General features: G+C 41.0%; 1 protein-coding gene across 4 annotated transcripts in view; it reads left to right on the top strand.

The window, feature by feature from the left end:
• The window catches only part of PTCD2 (pentatricopeptide repeat domain 2), a 47,269-nt gene that overhangs the window by 19,551 nt on the left and 7,713 nt on the right, over positions 1-20,005 (top strand). For 2 of the 4 annotated variants that reach the window (XM_004764479.3, XM_045075234.1), the window contains exons 9-10: positions 5,762-5,875; positions 10,538-11,355. In XM_004764479.3, coding sequence (XP_004764536.2) covers positions 5,762-5,875; positions 10,538-10,762 — 339 coding nt within the window. In that variant the 3' untranslated portion in view covers positions 10,763-11,355. Of the gene's footprint in view, positions 1-5,761; positions 5,876-10,537; positions 11,356-17,441; positions 19,372-20,005 lie in introns of those variants that run through there. The other 2 variants (XM_013062491.2, XM_013062492.2) reach the window with 2 other exon arrangements.

Raw genomic sequence — 20,005 nt, 5'->3', positions numbered from 1 at the left:
GATAGTGGTGACCCTGAAAAAAGGATGATTTTGAAAGGGAAGAGACTAAATACTAGAAAAGTATCCAAAAAGAGATCTTGCAGTTTTTAAAGTACGTGAGCCTCAAGGGGGGATGAATGTCAGAGCTGTCAGTGAAGAGCTCATTTATATAAAACTAGCAGTGGGTCTGATAGGAACTGACAAGTGCCACAAAAAAAAGTAAGAGGACCCCGAAGTGAGTTAGTAAGTCATCAGTGGTGAGGCAGAGGAATCATCAGAAAAAGACAGGGAAGAAATAGCACCAGTGTGTAGAAATCTAAGAGAGCTGACAGCCCTCCCTGTCAGAGCCTGCTGCAGACAGCCCCTATCCCAAGACTACATGCCTCTGCAGAAACTGCAGGTCAGAGCAGATGGATCAGCCTGAAAAGCTCACAGGCATGAGCAGATTTGGGAAGTCAAAGTGGTAGAGGTCCAAAGTCCAGAAGCTCACCTCGTTCTAGCCAACAGTATCAGTAAGCCAAACACGTTAGAAAGCCTGGCCTCCCAGTAGGTGCCATATGTGTTGTACCTTCTTCTCTGCTTCCTACTGGATTTGAACAGCTCTGGGTATCCAAGTGTATCATTGCTTCTGAGAGAGAGAGAGAGGCCTGCAAATGAACTCATTTCGTGATTGGGACAGAAGTAGAATTGTTAGCATTTCAGGTGGTTCATAGCATCCTGTGGGAAAGACATACCAGGGAATATGGTGAGAGGAGTGTTGTATGGGTCACTGGTAGCTTTTCTTAGAGTTGAAGTGAGCTTGGAGGGATCAATAAGGGTTGGTGGTGAGAAATTGAAGAGCTACAGATCAGCAGAGTTTTAATTTAATTTAGCTACTTAATATTCATTGGTTTGTTTTATATGATACTGTAAAAACAATATTTGGCCATATCATACATGTGGAAAATGGAGATTCAAAGGGTAATTAATCACCTAAGTTCTTAAAGCTAATTATGTAGCAGAGTCAGAGTTTTAACACAAAAATGTTTGACTACAAAGTCAAGGGTTTCCCTACCACTCGAGACCTACAGAGACAAGGATGTGTCTTTTTCTAATCCAAGACTGGGATTAGCTGCACCTCCTGAATGATGAAAAGGACATAGGAGTGGATGTCAAAAAGCCAACTTGCCGGTACTACACGCATTCCTTGTCCCTGAGTTTAGATGCTTCAACCCTTGTAATCCTTGGCTATCTGTCACAGTGGTTATGAGAATCTAGTAATATTTGTTTTTCATATGAGAGAGTGCTTTGTTGGAAATAAAACATAGGCTGCCGAGAGTGAAGCTATCTGTTCGTATAGGAGAAATCCAGAGCACGGTGGGAATATGCTAATGAGCCCGAGCAGCAGGAGTAGCTCCTATTCTCTGAGAGCTAGAAAGGAAATGGAGGCACTTAAATCTGGTGGAATGAGCATGTTCTGGGCAAGCGCTATATAAGGAACCTTGAACTGATCTTGAATGTGAACCATCCCCTCCATGAATTGGGTCACAGAAGTATATGTTGTTCAGAAACTTAATTAAAGACCATTTTATTGTTTAAAAATGCTCACTTAGGAACTTTTTCCAAATGTCCAGTCTAAGTTGGTCATATTTCATGTAAATCTGTTTTGGCTTCCTTAGGGATATTGAAAAAGAGGTGGCTGCCATTCTAAGGCTTAATAATCTTTCAGATTCAGATTTCTGTTATTAGAGCAGGTTTTAAAAAACTGATTTAATGGGCCCTTGCTTCTCTAAGGCTGAGTCATCTACTTGGAATCCTTAAGGGCACTTTGTTAATTATTAAGAAACAGAAACCTGACAAATAGGCTGAGTAGAAAGTCTGTCAGTAGTAGCAGAAATAAATGAAGTTTTTTTTCTGATCTACTTTAAAAATTAATGTCTTATACTAAAATTTTTTCCTGCTGCCATTTGGAATTTGAACTCACCTCATTTTTTCCCCCCTCAACTTAATTTTCTTTTCATCAAAATTGCTTCTGCTGCCAATATGACCCAGAGGGCCTGATTTTCCATTTTCCCAGCTAATACTTGCTGCACACTGAATTGATTTAGCAGATGATCTCATTGAGGCACATGCATTTTGGCTCTGCTGTCTGAATTTAAACCCATCAATCTCAAAAGAACTATAGTCCTCTCTTTAGCAGTGTTGATCAATATCAAAGGATTAATTTTCACTTCTAAATATGTTTGAAAGTAGCCAAGACAACAGGGGGTAGCTTTCCACTGGTGCTATTTGAATTCTAATCATGTCTCTAGAAATAAGGCATGTCTCCAAATGGACACCCATTTTGGAATTGAATTACCTGGCAGGGGAATAGGCAGTTGGTTAGTTTTGCTGCTTTTGTCATTATTTGTCAACATGGATATATGTTTTAATGCCCCTTTCTCCAGTCACTAAGGTCACCCTAAAGTGAGAGCCCATGCTAGGAAGTCTCCTAGGCTTCATGGGATAGGCAAGGAGACAGAACTCATTTCTCATAAATCCCTTTGTGGCAGCATCTCGCCTGGAAGTTAAGAATTGCATTTTAGTTGAGAGCAGTGTAGACTTGAGAAAAATAAGAGTCTATACAAATGAACAGCTTTGTTTTTCTTCCATGTAGAAAACCAGAGATGGTCAGTTTGGGTCTGGTGTGACATTTTAGGGTAACATCAGAAACCCAGCCTCTTTCTGTATTTTCACAGCATTGTCCTGAGCATATGATTTCCATCCATTACACCTATTCCAGCAAGAAGTGGGAAGAATGGATGTCTCTTTCCATTCATGTCTCCATGTCATCCGTGGAGACAATGGGTGTCTCACCCAGCCACTTGTACTTACATGTTATTGGCAAGAACGTAATCCTGTTGACCATACCTAGTAGCAAAGAAACCTGAGAAATAGAGTCTTTGAGTTTGGTACATGGCAGCATCAGCTGAAGTTAGGGAGTTCTGTTAATCAAAAAAAGCGGGGAGGGGGATGGATATTATTTAGAAAACTAACAATCCCTACTCCACTATGGTGTTCTACTTCAAATATAGCAGACTTGAAAAGGAAAAGATGAAATGCAAATTACTGCTTGGTCAGGGCCTCTCTTCCCTTTTTTGGTCAAAGACATCCAATGATTTGTGAACATTTCTTAGGGTTTCAGAAAATCAGAGGGGCAGGAAGTGTCCTTCTGTAGTTGTTTGAATAGTTTCTCCTAACTAAATTCCCCCTATTCCTTGCTAATTTTCTCAGCCTTTGTTTGGAATTTGTAAGATTAAAGCAGTGTTTGGAATTTGTAAGATTAAAGCAGATCTAGTTTACCTTAACCATAACCTAAGGTTTCAGTTGAGACAGGCTCTCCTAGCTTTACATTTTTTCTTGGCTTTTTATCAGTAACTGCCTCATCTCTATTGCTCTTCATCAGTATATTTCGAGGAATTGAACTTGACTTTTGAAATCCCTTCTGAGTCAGAGATAGTTGCTGGAGGCAGGGAGAAAAATTGGGAAAACTTAAGAAGAGATGTTGAAATCTTCCAGGAGCACATCATTAATAGTTTCTAGTGTGGAGCTCTAGGAGACTTGTCTGTGTAAATTGCTGGGGGACCTCAGCTCTTCTCATTCATTATTGTTGAGGGTCTACTAGGTGCCAGGCACTAGAGACATAAGATGTAACAAGGTCGACTTCTCCTTGCCCTCAATAGGATAGCTGCCAACCCAGTCAGCTGGTTTTTATTAACAAGACTTTGAAGTACTATTAGTAAGAGATTTTATCCTACTTTTAAGCTAACAAGTTAATCTTCCGTAGTTTGTGATACAGTAGAGTTCACAAGTCACGGAGAGGTGAAGTGAAGTTTATTAATTAGAGCAGTGGTAGTAGCTACAACATTTGCATTTTGCATTAGTTTCTTAAATCCAATTTCCATAGGGTGACATGAGGTCTGTATTCCTTTTATACGTACAGGAGGTTATAGTTTAAGAGAGGAGTCTTGAATTTGGAGAACTCGGATCTCTCAAAATGGGCAATAAGCATGCCTGCCCTTTTGTCTGCCGTGTATGTCTTTCCAAGGTGTTGGTTATATGCATATCCTTGAAAAGATAGCCTGGAACAAAGGCAGTATTGGAAAAATAATCTGGAACAAAAGCTTCTGCTTGAATGTGAGAAATCTGTGGAGTGCTGCCTCCTAATGAAAGGTGTGCTTATGATTTTGCCTTTGCTTTAGAACACTGGACATACATTGGGTTCTTTGGATTTAGTCTACTTGGAATCTTTTCATTCTGTTCTTTGGGACCAAAGATAGTCAAACTTAAATTGTTATAAAATGGGCTATAGAAAGAACTTAACTGGTTTGCTATAAAAAAGAAGGAATAGCTCTTCCAAAACACTACTTTTCCAAAGCATCAAGAGCGTTTAAAATGGTTACATCCTTTGACTTTGTAGTTTCACTTCTAGGAAAATCAAGTCTTAGAAGTTAACAAGATTTTTTAAAATATATGCACATTTATCAATATATCGAAGAGTGGTATTGCTTAATGAATCATTGTATGTATATGATGGATTGCTATGCATTCATTATTAAAAATGAGGTATTCTATAATTTGCTAATGAGAAATAATAATTATATAACAATTGACAGGAAGCAGCATCAGATCAGAGGAAAATTATAATTTCATGTCCAAATAAATTAAACATGAAATTATAATTTCATCTCCAAATATATTAAACAGCAGATAACATTAGTTGGGGAATTCTGGCTTATTCTTGTTTTCTTTAACCCTTTCTGTATTTTTCAAATTGTACTAGTGAATGTTGGTAATGAAAAGGGGAAATGTGGGCTGTTGTATTTTTTTTTAAGATTTTATTCACTTATTTTAGAGAGAGAGAGAACATTAGAGAGAGAAAGCACGAGGGGGTGAGGGTCAGAGGGAGAAACAGACCCCCTTTTAAGCAGGGAGCCTGGTGTGGGACTCTATCCTGAGACTCCAGGATCATGACCTGAGCCGAAGGCAGACACTTAACCATCTGGGCCACCCAGGTGCCTGGGAAATTTTTCTTTTCTTAATCGTGTCTATCTGATGGAAGGTAGTTAGTGGTATCATTTTAAAAGCCAAGTACGGTACCCAGTTTTGAAAGTTTCTTAATGGCTGCAGTGTAAATAGGAGTACCTCATTAAGCCTTGAACCAGCTTCTACTTTATACCTCCAGCAACTGATTTGCCTGCAACTTCCTAATGTAAATAAGTAAACAAAGGTAAAGGTTTCTTTTGCCCCAGAGTCAGTCTTACAAGATTGTGTGATTGTCTTCTCCTCTGAATCTAGAAGGACTAGGGAGGAAGAAACTGTTAATAATGTTTGAGTACCTCTTGTGTGCTGGCATTTTATTTGATGTTCACAGTAACTCAAATGTGAGATGTAAACCTATTTTCCTAATTTTACAAATACAGAAGTTGTAAGAGATTAAATATATAACCATTCATGTAGCATATTAAATATATGACCATTCATGCCAGGATTCCAGCCCAAATGTGCCAGACTCCACAATCCCTATTTTCTGCAATACTACCTTTAAGCAAGTTTTGAAGTTGAGATGTTTTGATTAGCTATTGGAAAATAAGTTTTGGCTGGTAGACATATATTTGAAGTATTTTTCAACTTGTGCAGGGTTATGAATTAGGAAATAGCATGAAAGCAGGTAGATGCCTCTAAATGTAAGCTGGTGTAACAGAGTACTTATCTCATTGTTGAGCCCTGGCTCAGTCTTGATTTTGTTTGTTTTTGTATTCAGATTTTGATTCATATCCAGGCAAATATGTTGAAAACCCTCATAGAGATACTAAAGGATGCAGCAGAAGGAAGTTTATCAAAATTTGTGAGAAGACAAGAGTTCTCAGAAGAAGTGGTGAGTATGTGATTGCTGCAGAAATCATTTAAAGGTGAAAGGGCTCTCATTAAAATGTGCACTTGCTGTCTTCATTCTCCAGGCTGCCACCTTAAAGAGTGTCAAATATGGCAATACCTGTCTTCTTCCTATTATAAGACTTCTGAGTTTGGGTGCAACGATATTTTTCTTGCAACAGAAAATACCCTCTGAAATTCTAGGAAAACCTTTGTCCTTTTACTTTTTTCTCACCATCTTGCTCCCCACCCCAACTTCCCACACAGACTGTTTTCCTGGATACTGCTCCCCTTTTCGCTTTACTTTCTCCTCAAGCCTCCAGTGCCTTCTCCCCACTCCCCTACCCCTGCTTCCTGTTTCCTGGAGGAAATGGAAGCAATCCACAGAGAATGCTGCTGCAGGGACAACCTCTTCCCGTCCTGCTGAGCCTGTGGTGACCATCCACACCTCTCTAGAGCAGGCTCCCCCATTGAGCCCTGGAGCCCATCCCTCTTACCCACTGCAGGGCATCAGTTCAAAAGATGTCTTACTCTCTTTTGAGCATCATTAATATCCCCTCCCCTGTGGATCTTTCTTATCAGCGAACAATCAGTTACAGTATTTCTCATCCTAAAAAAAAAAGGTCTTGGGGACCTGGGCTGCTCAGTCAGTTAAATGTCTGCCTTTGGCTCAGATCTTTGGGCTCCTCACTCCTCAGGGAGCCTGCTTCTCCCTTGGCCTCTGCTGTTTGTGCTCTCTCACTTGCTCTCTCTCAAATAAAAAAGTCATTAACAAAAAAGTCTTCCCTATTTAAACAAAAGACAAGACATGCTGTGTGTTGAGATAGGAAGACTCAACCCCATCAAATCAGTTCTTCCCAAGTGATTGTGATTATGTAACCTCCTAATAAAAGTGCCATTAGGTTTTTTTCTCTAGTTAAGTTTTACTAGAAAGAACAAACTAACAAGATTCTAGTACCAGAAGAGGTACTAGACCTGCCACATATCAAAACATATTAAAGTTTGTATAATTAGAACTGTGGTTTTAGGTACTAAATAGGCCAGCTAATGGAACTGTATAAATGTTTCTGCAAAACTGTAAAACAAAATTAAATAAAAATGGTAAGCAATTTCCAAAAATTGAAAGCAAAGGGAAGTGAATGAACCCATGTCTCACACTGATGGCAAGCACACAAAGAGGACAGGTTGCCTGGGTGGCTCAGTGGGTTAAGCATCTCCCTTCAGCTCAGGTCATGATCCCAGGGTCCTAGGATCAAGCACCACATTGGGGCTCCTGAGCAAGAAGCCCACTTCTCCCTCTTCCTCTGCCTGCTGCTCCCCCTGCTTGTGCGTTCGTTCACTCTCCTCTCTGATAAATAAAATCTTTAAAAAAAGGGAGGGGGACAACAAAGAAGAGTTACTGTAAGTCATTTGAAATTTATTAATTTGTACATATATAGCTAAAGGGAAAAAACTGTAAAGAAATCATAAATTACTGGCAGCGATCAGTTTGTTAGTAATGATACTTGTGTTGTCATTTTGACTTATGAAGGGGCCTATTGCTAGCTTCTTCCTCCCTCCCTTGGCTTTTGATAGTACAGGTCCCTGCTCGAGTCTGAGATAGCAGGGTTGGTGGTAAAGTGCAGCTGGCTCCTTTCTCCCCCTCTGCCACACTGTTGCCCTCCCAGCCCCTTTGCGTTTCCACACTTTCACCCAAACTCTTCTTCCTGCTGGCAAAGGTTGCTTGTCAGGAAACTGTCAGGGTTCAGTTAATTTAAAGCTCATTTCTATTATAATTCTTAGCTTTCTGGAGGTGGTGGTCCACCCAAGCCCTTTTGGAGTATGTTGTAAAAAGGTAGGGGAACTGGAATATATACAGGTTTTAGGGGTACCTGGGTGGCTCAGTGGGTTAAAGCCTCTGCCTTTGGCTCAGGTCATGATCCCAGGGTCCTGGGATCGAGCCCCGCATCAGGCTCTCTGCTCAGCAGGGAGCCTGCTCCCCCCCCCACCCCGCCTAACTCTCTGCCTACTTGTGATCTCTCAGTCAAATAAATAAGTAAAATCTTTTAAAAAATAAAAAAAAAAAACAACAGGTTTTAAAGTGCACAATTGTGTACATCCATTACTGACACACTTTAGTTTTCTCAATAGCACTGATGTGAATCACTCTACTTAGACCTGGTCCATCCATATGTTGTCCCAATTACATGACTTAAGCATCCAAACTCCATATTGAAAAATACGGTTTTTTTTTTTTTTTTAAAGATTTTATTTATTTATCAGAGAGAGAGGGGGGGAGAGAGCGAACACAGGCAGACAGAATGGCAGGCAGAGGCAGAGGGAGAAGCAGGCTCCCTGCCGAGCAAGGAGCCTGATGTGGGACTCGATCCCAGGACGCTGGGATCATGACCTGAGCTGAAGGCAGCTGCTTAACCAACTGAGCCACCCAGGCGTCCCGAAAAATACGGGTTTTTATCTGATATTTTTTCCCCCAAAGTCTGTAAGACTGATCTACTTCAAAATCTCCACCTCTCATCGCGTGTGTTTGCTGGCTGTTGTGGGGCGGTGCAGGGAACTGCTATCGAGAAATAAGGGACTGCTCTGACTCCAGCAGCCTTTGAGCCAGCTCAGAGTATGCCTGTCAGACAGTAGGTGCAGAGGGTCCTCTGTAACACTTGTGTCATACAGATGCGCTGTGGGGTGTTGATACCAGCAGTTGTTAAAGACGTCTCATGTGTGGAGATCAGGTGCTGGTATACCACCAGTGGAATTTGGAGAGTTATTGATATTCTTAATTACTATGACTAAAACCACTCCAAACATGAGCTGTTGCTTCATTGATTTCTTTTTTGAAACTAAACTAACAATGAAGTACAATCTCTTTTCTGCTTAAACCATAGAATGGTTCTAATGACACCATTTGATATTTGTGAGAGAGAACTGATGTGGTCTATGCATTTAGAGCAAAGTTATCTCTAGCTGGGTATATTTACTTGGCTGCTTTGGGAAACCATATGCTTCACTTCAAGTCATTTTACCTACGACATGAGGAAGGGAATAAAGAAGCTATTCTTTTTAAGAACATAATAAAGTGCTATAAAACTTCTTACCTAAAGGTTCAGTGGGGAGCCCTTGTTTGAAAGAAAGGTATGCCAGCAGCAAATAAGGTTATGATATATTTAGAAGATGACCAGAGGATTTCTTAGGGACCTGGAATACAAGTAACTTTCATCAGAAAATGTTTACTTGGGGGCGCCTAGGTGACTCACTCGCTAAGCGTCTGCCTTGATCAGGTCATGATCCCAGGTCCTGAGATTGAGCCTCACAGTGGACTCCCTGCTCACTGGGAAGCCTGCTTCTCCCTCTCCCACTCCTCCTGCTTATGTTTCCCTTCTCGCTGTCTCACTCTCTCTGTCAAATAAATCTTTAAAAAAAAAAGAGGGGGGGGGGAGAAAGAAAGAAATGTTAGGCTTTATCATTCCTTTTTAAAGGGAAGTTTTTTGTTTTTTGTTTTTTAGATTTATTTATTTTTTAGAGGGAGAGAGTGTGTGTGTGTGTGTGTGTGTGCACAAGTTGGGGGAGGGACAGAAAGAGAGAGAGCTGACTCACCCTGAGTAGGGAGCCTGATGTAGGGCTCCATCTCACTTCCCAGAGATCATGACCTGAGCCAAAATCAAGAGTAGGATGCTTTACCATGGGTTGTATCATTAATAAGGATTGAACTAAGTAAATGTTGATTTTGTTTACAAAGTAGCTCTGCATTATAATTTAGACCTCACCTATTTTTATAGAATTAAATAGCATTTATACACTTGTGACTCTGATATTTATACTTTTGGTCTAAATATTTATACTTTTTATACTTTTGGTCTCTTCCTTGCATTATATTGGTATATATCTAACAGTCCCTTGACTTGCCTATTTAGACCTTTCACAGGCATCTCACCCATGTCCAAAACAGAACTCTTGATTTGTTCCCCCTCCAAATCTGGTCCTCCCATCTTCCCCATCTTTGTTAATGACCTCACCCATCACCAATTTGTTAAAGCCAAATTGGGAAGATATCTTTGATTCTTCCCTTTTCCTGGCATCTTCAACAATAAATCCTTTCAGTTGAACCTCCCAAATATACTTGTTATACATCTATTTCTCCATCTTTTGTATACATTTTCCAGTTTAGACTGTCATCCTCTCTCATCTGGACTATGATACTGGCCTCCCAATTAGCCTTCACCCTCCATGTCTCTACACAGCCATTTAAACCTAAATCAGATCATGTCCCAATTTGGACCTTCTGGTGGCTTCTGGAATGAATTCCAGAAAAGTTATACCATGTGCTATAAATCTTCACATAATTTGGCCCCACCTCCCTCTCTGATTGTCAAATTGGGCAAACTTTGTTTCCACTGCTATTTGACTCTTTATCCTATTATGTTTCATTGTATATTATGTACCATTTGAACACCCTTTTTATGAGATATTAGGAATGATTTTCAGGTACTAATTCTGAATTTTGTGTATAGCTTGTGGAATCCATTCACACTTCTGTGTGCCCTGGTACACTGGTTTTCATCATATAGGTATACACCGTACATTTTTATGCATTTGTATCTCTGCTTCTTGGAGGATAAGAAGAACAAAGAAGAAATCTTGCAGACATATAATGATCTGCTTTTCTTTATCCCAGCTGGCCAAAGCGAGGGAAAAAATGAAGGATGTGCCTGCCCTTCTAGCCAGATTTGATGAGATCTATGGGAAACTGCATGTAAATGGCCAGGTCACCACTTACACGTTGGATACTCTGCTCTGCCACACCCCTGGGGACAGGAAATCCCACATGATGCTGTTAAACAAGAGGACAGTCAGCCATCGGACCTTCCAGCCGCTCAATCAGTCCCTGTGGGCAGAGTAACACTTGGTTTAAACCTCCCATGGGTCTGAGCTAGAAGGGGCCTGCTTTTAGTGAGTCAATGGCTTCCTAAGAAATCAGGCATTGTACACCAGTGGATGGCGTATTAACAAGCACTTGGTCTTCTTAAACTTCTGAGTGCATTGAGGACTGGTATGCTGACTGAAGAAGTTAATGTTGTATTGCTGTGAAGATCTAAATACAATCAAGCAGAAAGTTCTGTTCCTTCAGGAAGGATACTTCCCCTGTGTAAACCTCTGAGGATCTGTGAAGGAACATGGCTGTAGTCTGCAGTCCAGCTCTGGTACCAAAGTAGAACCCAGTAAGCCTCAGTGGGAAGGAATTCACCTTAGGTGGTCAGCTTCAGTGAATTTTCAGGGGAGTAATTACTTGCAGATTATTCCCTTAATGAGTTCAGGACGTCTAAAACCTATCATGCCACACTGGGCAATAACCCAGGATTTTCTCATGGCTTCTGTCATCCTTTATCTGTGACCTAAAATAAGATACTTATATGGACTTGAAATTTCCACTTAAGGTTCAGTAGTGTCAAATTTTCTCAAAAACAAGAGAAATAAAATGTTCTTGAGAAAACATCTTGAGGTCGTTTTGTTTTCTCTGCAGCACAAACTAACCGAGAACTGGTAGGTAAACTAAAATTTAGATGGTTACCACTGTGGTTATGGACAGGCCATGTGCTTTTCAAAATAAGTGCCAATAAATACCCCATAATGCTATCTGTATTGTTTTGTTTTTTATGTGGATCATAAATGTTTGGTTCTACAATTGTCATGTTAATGATCTTCTCTTTTCTCTTGGCATACTTTATTTTGTTTGTGAAAAGAAACGTGCCTTGACAGCAGGTTAATGCTTCCTCATCTTGGTCTGTCAAATGATGGTTTGAAACACAGCACTGTGCTGTGTTTTGTGAGTTGTGCCTTTTGTTTCTAAAGGCCCACCTGATGTCCAACCCTCCCATTTGTCGTCTTAGTGTTCTGTACACTCTTTCTTCAGTGTTGTTTCAAAAACTAAGGTTTACTTTTAACTTGATTGTTTTTCGGAGTCAAGAATTGTTCACAGAATCAGCAATTTTAGAGTAGGAGGAATGGTCTGAATCTCCTCATTGAATTCCATCATCTTTCAGGTGAAGGAAATGACTGGTGCAAATTGGTAGAACTAGTTAGAGGTGAAGCTGAGATGAAAATCCAGCTTCCTAGTCCAGTACCCTTCCCAAGAGAGCATGTTCTGTCTCTTTAAAGAGAGAATACTAGGAAAGGGCTCCCATTTATTGGGTGGCTTAGTGTGTGGCCACCGACTCCCTTCACTCTCCTCATTTGTTGAATGGGGTAATCAGAACCACCTCATAGGCCTGCTGGAGAATGGAATGAGATAATAAATGTAAAGCAAGCAGAACCATGGGTTGTACAGAGTAAGTGCTACTAAATGCTAACTATTGTTATTATTGTCAGTAGCATTCAGAATGTGAGTACCTAGTTGAAGAATCCTATAACAAATGCATTCTTCCTTCTGCTTATGCTCTGTGAAGACTTAGCCCCTTCTAAGGAACATTCTGTGCCTTTAGAAAATCTTAATTGTATTTTTTTGTGTCCGGTGTTTGCAGAAAAAGGCATTTGGATTTCTCTACCTTCGAAGTCTGAGGGAATAATAGGGCGTGCTTCCTGTCCCCCAACTTATCTTTTATCTTCTCTGGCGTTCGCAAAGAGTAGTTGAATGGCTATTATGCCCTGTATGACTGTGGCCCTGGTTGTTAGCTAACAACCATTCATTAGTTTAAAAAAAAATAAATGTGAGCAATAAATAGCAGTCATGACCTTCCAAAGCCCTGCTGCTCTGAACAGCCATTGACTATGGTGGCTCTGCTGCTGGTAAAAGCTGGGCTCTTCGACCTCTTCCCATAAGTTACGCTGAAGGGCAAGAGTACAGAGGGAGCTAATGAGCCTCATGTTTACTCCAAAAATTAATAGATGATTCTAAAGGCTAAAGAACCATCAAAGAAAAAGTTTGCTTAGTCTATAGTGAGCATTTCATTCTTCAAAATTTCATAATTTCTTTGAAAAATGGTGTTTTTTTGCAATCGATAATTTGCCTAAAGCATGTACTTATTCTGTTAATGAGAATATTTGGACAGAACATCTTATTCCCCAACTCTATTACATGCCTTTGTAGATTGTTTCATTTATTATAAAAATGTCTGCTGCTTCAAAGTCCAAAAGTCACCGTGATTGAGTCCAGCACAGTATGAGAAGGAGACAAAAAGATACCTCCTTTGTTAGGTGTTACCAGGAGAGTGTTCTGGTTCTCTCTTTTCATGTCTGAAACATGCTAGTTAAAACACCAGTCGTTTTTTTCATTATGGTTAGAATTGACTGGCTCGGCCAAGCAGTGCTTACTCAGTGTCTCAGGTGGTTCTTAGTCACTTGATGGCTAGGATTAGAGTCACCACAGAGGCTTCCTCACTTAGTATTTATGGCAGCTCATGGTGGGCCCTCAGCTGAGACTGGGGTCAGAACATTTACGTGTCGCTCCCTGACAGCACAGTGGCTCAGTACTAGGGAGTGTCTCAAGAGGACCAGGCAGAAGCTGTTGTCACCTTTTACGACCTGGTTTCAGAGGTTCCATGGCAGCACTTCCACTCAAATCACAGGCCTGTCCAGATTCAAAGGGAGGGAGCATTCATTCCAGCTTCCATTGGTGGAAATGTCAAGGAAATACTGACATGCTTTAAACTATCAGAGACTTTTTTCCAGCAAGCTCTCTGAACTTCTTTCCCATTGCTACTTCTCTAATTAAAGCAACCATCCTCAGTCCTTTCAGCTGTCTTTACTACAACCGGTGAGATTTCCAAAACAAACTTGTCCTTTTCTGTTTAAAACATTCTGAGGGCTCTTCACTCCCCTCTGGATAAAGCTGTCTCTTTAATGTAGTTTTAGAAGGTTCTTCATAACCTGGCCCAGGTTTGCCTAGCCCACCCCATTCCTTGCTACTCCACACTTCTTCCCTCCTCAGGCCATAACTGAGGCATCTTGTTGTCTGAAAAGGCTTTCTTGAGCCCCCTGCTTGCTTAACTTCAGGTTAGGTGAGCTGCCTACATAACTTGTACTTCACGCATCCACACACTGACCATCCTCCTACCACTCTCTGTTCTGCACTAGATTTAGGTATCGTGTCTGTCTTGTTCTCCACTGTCAGCCCCATACCTAGCCCGGTAGGGATCATAGGAGAGGATGAGTACTCATTTAACTCACTAATTCATTTTGTTAGCTATTGGTTGTCATCATAAGCCCCTGTGAAGAGTGTTTTCTCTCCGATGCCTTCCGCTCAGTCCCAGGCATTTAGACCTGATCCCAAGCTTTTGCTCAGCCATTATGTATCCTTTCCTCCTCCCACCTAAAATGCCCTCCCTTGGGGCACCTGGGTGGCTCAGTGGGTTAAAACCTCTGCCTTCGGCTCAGGTCATGGTCCCGGGGTCGACCCCCGCATCGGGCTCTCTGCTCAGTGGGGAGCCTGCTCCCCCCTCTCTCTCTCTGCCTGCCTCTCTGCCTACTTGTGATCTCTGTCTGTCAAATAAGTAAATAAAATCTTTAAATAAAATAAAATGCCCTCCCTCTTTATCCATCCTTTTCTGCCCATTTTTCAAGATCTAACTCACGTGTCACCTCTTCGAGCAGGCATTTCAAGCTGTAGAACTCTTATGGTTTCTCCACTTCTTCACCAAATCAATATTAAGCAGCTACAAAGGACAGGGCACTATGAAAGGCTCTTAAGATGCCACAGGGAAAAGACCTCCCTTTCCTAAAGCAGAACACTTTTAGACTGCCGTGTTGAACTTAAAGACCTTCGGCCTAGTCATTTGCTCTTTGCTTCGGTAAGTAGTACTCCTTACAGAGTGATCAAAATCCTCCTGAAGAATAGACTCTGGTGAAATAGACAGATCCTGGGCAATTTGGGCTGACATTTTTGTTGACAGTGATCCAAGGAATTAATACAAAATTGAACTAATTCCTAAGGACTATTACTGAGAAAATGTAATGGAGAGGTTAGGATTCATCTGCTACAATTCAAGCAGGCAAAATTACAGCTTTCTCTATTTCTTTGCAAGCAAATAAAAACTTCTTAGGCACTCTCTACTCCTGTTGAGAACCTCAGAGAGGAATTCATGGGGAACTTGATCTTGCTTAAAGGATATTTTAAGCTTTGATTTTTTTTTTTTTTCTTTAGGCAAATCTTTGCTTTCTGGATATGTTCCTTTCACCTCTTGTTTTGATAGCCATGATGACAGCTCAGTATAAGGCGGTGGTCCTCAAACTTTAGCAAGCATCAGAGTTATCTAGAGAGCTTGTTCAAACTGAGAATGCTAGGCTCCATCTCTAGAGTTTCTGATTCCACTGATCTGGAGCAGGGTCCAAAAATGTGACTTCCTAATAAATTCTCAGGTGCTGATGTTGCTATTCTGGGGACTATATTATATACCACTATTTTATGAGGAAGCCTGTATTTGTTTTATGTGCACAGGAGACTTGGATTTCAGATACTATCTCTGGGTCCTCTGGTCTCTGCTGTCACAAAGAGGGAAGAGCCGGTAAGAATGGCCTTGTGCCTGGACTCCTGAGCAAGTACCCGATGAGGTGTTGTATGTGTGCCTTTTGTCTCTACTCCTGAGGATCCTCACTCTGATGAACCACCTCAATCCCAAACCCTCTTCCCTGGAATCAATGATTCAGGAGTCCCAGGTCATTATGATTTAAGATTAGTAAAAAGTGTATCTCTTTAGTGTTTTCAAATCATATATATATATACACACAGAGAGACACATGTATACGTACACACACATGTGCATACATATCCATGTAAACTAAGGCAATATGGCAGAATAGAACGGAGCTTGACAAAAATAACTCAAGTTTCAAATTTACTTAATAATATTTCTGTTTACAAATTTGACATACATTATGGGTAAAAAAAAAGTGTGGTGAGCCAAATCATTGTGAATTAATCCCCTGGTGGAAATATTTCAGAAAAGTAAAAAATATTTTTTAAAATTATTTTTATTAACATATAATGTATTATTTGCCCCAGGGGTACAGGCTTACACACTTGACAGTGCTCACCATAATCACATACCCTCCCCAATGTCCATAACCCAACCACCCTCTCCCTATTGCCCAACCTCCAGCAACCCTGTTTGTTTTGTGAGATTAAGAGTCTCTGCTGGTTTGTCTCCCTCCTGATCCCATCTTGTTTTGGTAAAAAAGATTTTTTAAAGGTATATGGTTTATGCTACTTACGGATATTGGAGAGGGTATGTGCTATGGTGAGTGCTATGGAATGTGTAAGCCTGATGATTCACAGACCTGTACCCCTGGGGCAAATGATAATTATATGTTAATAAAAATTTTAAAAAGAGAATGTATACTTTCAACTTGACAAGATTAAAAAAATGAATCAAGGAATTACATTGGTTTAAGTGGTGTTACCTCAAAAGTACCTTGAGCAAAAATTGATATTGGAGTAATCCTGATTAAGATATTTTTGTTAACATGCATGGAGTCAAAACGGGATTTAAAAAATGACCTCTGTTACCATGAGCTTGCATTCTGCAAGAAGAACAGACCAGCATCTGTGGAAATGGCCACACTGTTAACGACTGGCGTGATACTTCTCACCCCGTAGATAGTAAGTGGCATGTGCCTGTTTGCATGTGCACACACTCACAAGGACCTTTTCTGATCTTCAGTAGCACTGATAGTCTGTCATCCATTTTGACAGGTACATTGCCTTGTGTTGTTAAAGGACTTTTTCCAAGTATATCTAGTGTCTTCTGAAGGACAAACTATCCTACCTCTGTTTTACATGACCCCAAAGTTCCTATGTAGTATAATACTATACCACAATACTAAAATGTGGCCTTAATATTTTTTGAAAGGGTGAATTAATTAATGGCAGGTTTTAGTTAATATGTATAGCCTGCTATGCTCTGCTTTCAATACTTCACAACTTTCTCATAAACCCACTGCTCTTTCTATCTTAGTTTTACATGAGCCAGAGCCAAGCCCTTAAGAAGCAAGATGGCAAAGAAGGGCGTGTAGGTGACGAGTGCATTAACACCCTGGCCAGAGCCCTCTTTCTTAGTTTTTCTCCATGGGGTTTTCCCCCAGTGTTTGTAGGCTCTTGGCTAATCTGAGACAGAAGTGATTTGGAAAGAAGGGAGAGTAGGGGGGGGACATACAATTTGACATAAAACTTCCCAGCTACTGGTGGAACAAGACCAGAACACTGCCAAACAGCACACCTACACACCTGCCTGCCTTACTGAGTTGATCTTCCAAGGACTGCGGCCTCCAAGAGCATCAGGGGCAACTTGACCACAGTGATTAAGGTGAGGTCTGGGAAAAAAGTCCCAGAGGAAAGAACACCCCACATCTGGCTGGTAATCTCTGTCCTGTAGCTGAAATACTCCAAAGGTGGGTGCTTAGGATAGAGGAAGTCCTCATTTAATTAGGCCCTGAGAGGAAAAGGCACCTGGAGCCCCCATTCATTGCTTAATTAGTATCCCTCATCTTTCTTGATTCCTTTTCCTTGCCCTAACTCAGGCCAAGATCCTCACCCAAAAGAGCCCAGCATCCCCATGTTACTTAATTCCCCAGATGTCCCTCATTTCCAGGCAGCAGGACATCTTGTTGAAGTACATCACAAAAAAAGGCGTAACCCCCGCATGTGACTGCCCTACAACTCGAATGGATTTCGAATCCACGAATCGAAGTCACACGCCTGGCAACCCAGCAGAACCTCCTGGTACGTCCCACGGCACTCTACGGGGAAACATTGTGTCACCATTAAGTTCAAGAGGATTAAGGAGGCCTTCACTTTCATGGTTGGAAATTACTGAATTAATACCAGTTTAAAGAATTCGTTCTGTCGCTGGTGGCAGGATGGCCACATGCACGTCCGAAGATAATTCAACATGAATGCTGCTCACTGAGAAGCCAGGACGGATGAAGCAACTCCACATGAGGCTTTTGGGCCACAGGGTTTATCTCCCTGTGTAAAACTGTGGAGAGCAGAGGAAATGTCATCTCCAATTTAGGTGAGCACAGCGTTTTCTTTGACACACTGATGCTGAAGTAACAAGGAATTTAACAACAACAGGGCTCGGTATGTTAGGGTTTAAAAGATAAAGGCAAAAACCCTGCTAACACTTAATGAGACCATTGTCAGGCTCTATACAAAGCACTTTATATACAGTATCTCATTTAACCCTCAGGAAAACCCCATTTCACAGATGAGTAAACAAACTGAGAAGTTAAGTGCTTGGCCATTGATGTAATAGCAGGGAGTGGGCACGCACAGTTGGTCTGATGCCAAAGCTCACATTGTTAACTCTGTCTGTGTGTTGTTGTGCCCAGATGGTGGCTCTGTGTGTGTGTACATGCGTGTACATGCTCATAGGTGCACTTTTCAGGAAAGTTTGTGCTATTGATTCAGCAGAACCTTGAAGGGGCCACGCAGTAAAAACAGTTAAGGTATATATGCATGCACACAGACATACATATAATATGCATATGTTACATGTACAAAGAAACACATATACATACGTAATGTTTGTGTATGATGTATGTTTGGATTTTTTCAGTAATCCCTCCCTGCCTTCATGCCTTGCTTTTATCACTGGTATGCAGCTGAAGAACTTAAATAGACAGCAGAGGGCGCCCAGAGTCACTATTTTTTAAAAAGTGTTAGTTTTTGAAAGCATCTTCCATTTCTGGAATTCAGAGAGAACAGAGGTCCACAGTGCAGTCGAGGTAGGAAAGGTAGATAGACCTCAGGGAAGATATAGAATGCTGCCTTCACTCAAATTGGAGAATTATTGTGTTGAAAGGGTGTTTTTAGAAGAAAGAAAACAGGATGACCCTCTGTAGATAGCATTCTGATGCATGTGTGTGGGGGGGTGGGGAGCATATGCTAGATGTTTCATGGAAAAATATCCTCAGCTCCTTATGAAAGAAAAAGAATGAGCCTTTGTTTCACTTGCAAAAGTTTCCTCCTAAATTAAGAATAAAGAACCCAGAATGAATTGTTTGCAGTTACTTACTAAAATCATACTGATCTGTTAGAGAACTGAAAAGGAATGAGGCTCTAAATTATTTAAATTATGTCTTCTGTCTTTCTACCCTACTAAAATCCATCAAATAGCAGCAACCGATCTCCTCCAGCCATCATCATGGAGTTACTAAGTCTTGGAGATTTCTCCTTTAAAATAAGGGAGACTTCAGTATCCTGGTATATTTATCACTGCCCATTTCTAGGAATAGGTCAAAGATCATCTTTTGATTATCACAAACCTTTAATATGCATTGGGAATTCACAGAATACTAATTATTACGGTGGGATAGGGAATTCTGGTAAAGGATGTCCGTGACAGACACCCAAGCCTGGGAGGAGGGGAGTGCAGATGTTCTTGCTCAAGATGACTTGTTCATGAGTATACAATAGATAACTCTCAGGTTACCACCAAAAGTACCTAGAGGAGGGGCGCCTGGCTGGCTCAGTTAAGTATCTGCCTTCAGCTCAGATCATGATCCCAGAGTCCTGGGATCAAGCCCCGCATTGGGCTCCCTGCTCCACAGGGAACCTGCTTCTCCCTTTCCTACTCCCTCTGCTGTGTTCCCTCTCTTGCTCTCTCTCTCTCTCTCTCTGTAAAATAAATAAACAAATAAATAAATAAATAAATAAATAAATAAATGAATAAATAAATAAATAAAATCTTTTTTAAAAGTACCTAGAGGAGTTTCTGTGCAACTGAACATCCTATAACAACTGATGGGGATAAAATAAAGAAACTTTGAATGATTCTGAATGTGGCCCATGGAGTTGGTATGGCATGGGCACAACAGCTCAGGGACATAGGTACTGAAAAATAAAAGGCATGGGTAAGAATCCTATAGTCCATGCTATCCCACACATACTCTCTTTGATTTTTCTCACTCATGAAATGAAATACTTCTGAAGCAGCTGCTGGATGGACATTTTGTCCTTTAGGAGTCTGGAGTGGACGTGGCCAGGAATAAGTCTTTATTTACACTCTGTATTAGCAGGCTTTGATCCCATCAGGTGTTGCAGGCAGAGGGAAGACCATATGAAGGAAGTGTCCCACTACATTGCCCAGGGTGGGGGTAATCTCACCGTGACATAAGGCCTACACTGCTGATAAAGAATCGGTAGTATGGG

Source organism: Mustela putorius, unplaced genomic scaffold (assembly GCF_011764305.1).
Source record: "Mustela putorius furo isolate JIRA1106 unplaced genomic scaffold, ASM1176430v1.1 tig00000145_pilon_pilon_pilon, whole genome shotgun sequence".
In the NCBI taxonomy this organism is placed as follows: Eukaryota; Metazoa; Chordata; class Mammalia; order Carnivora; family Mustelidae; genus Mustela; species Mustela putorius.
This window is presented reverse-complemented; position numbering and strand designations above follow the sequence as displayed.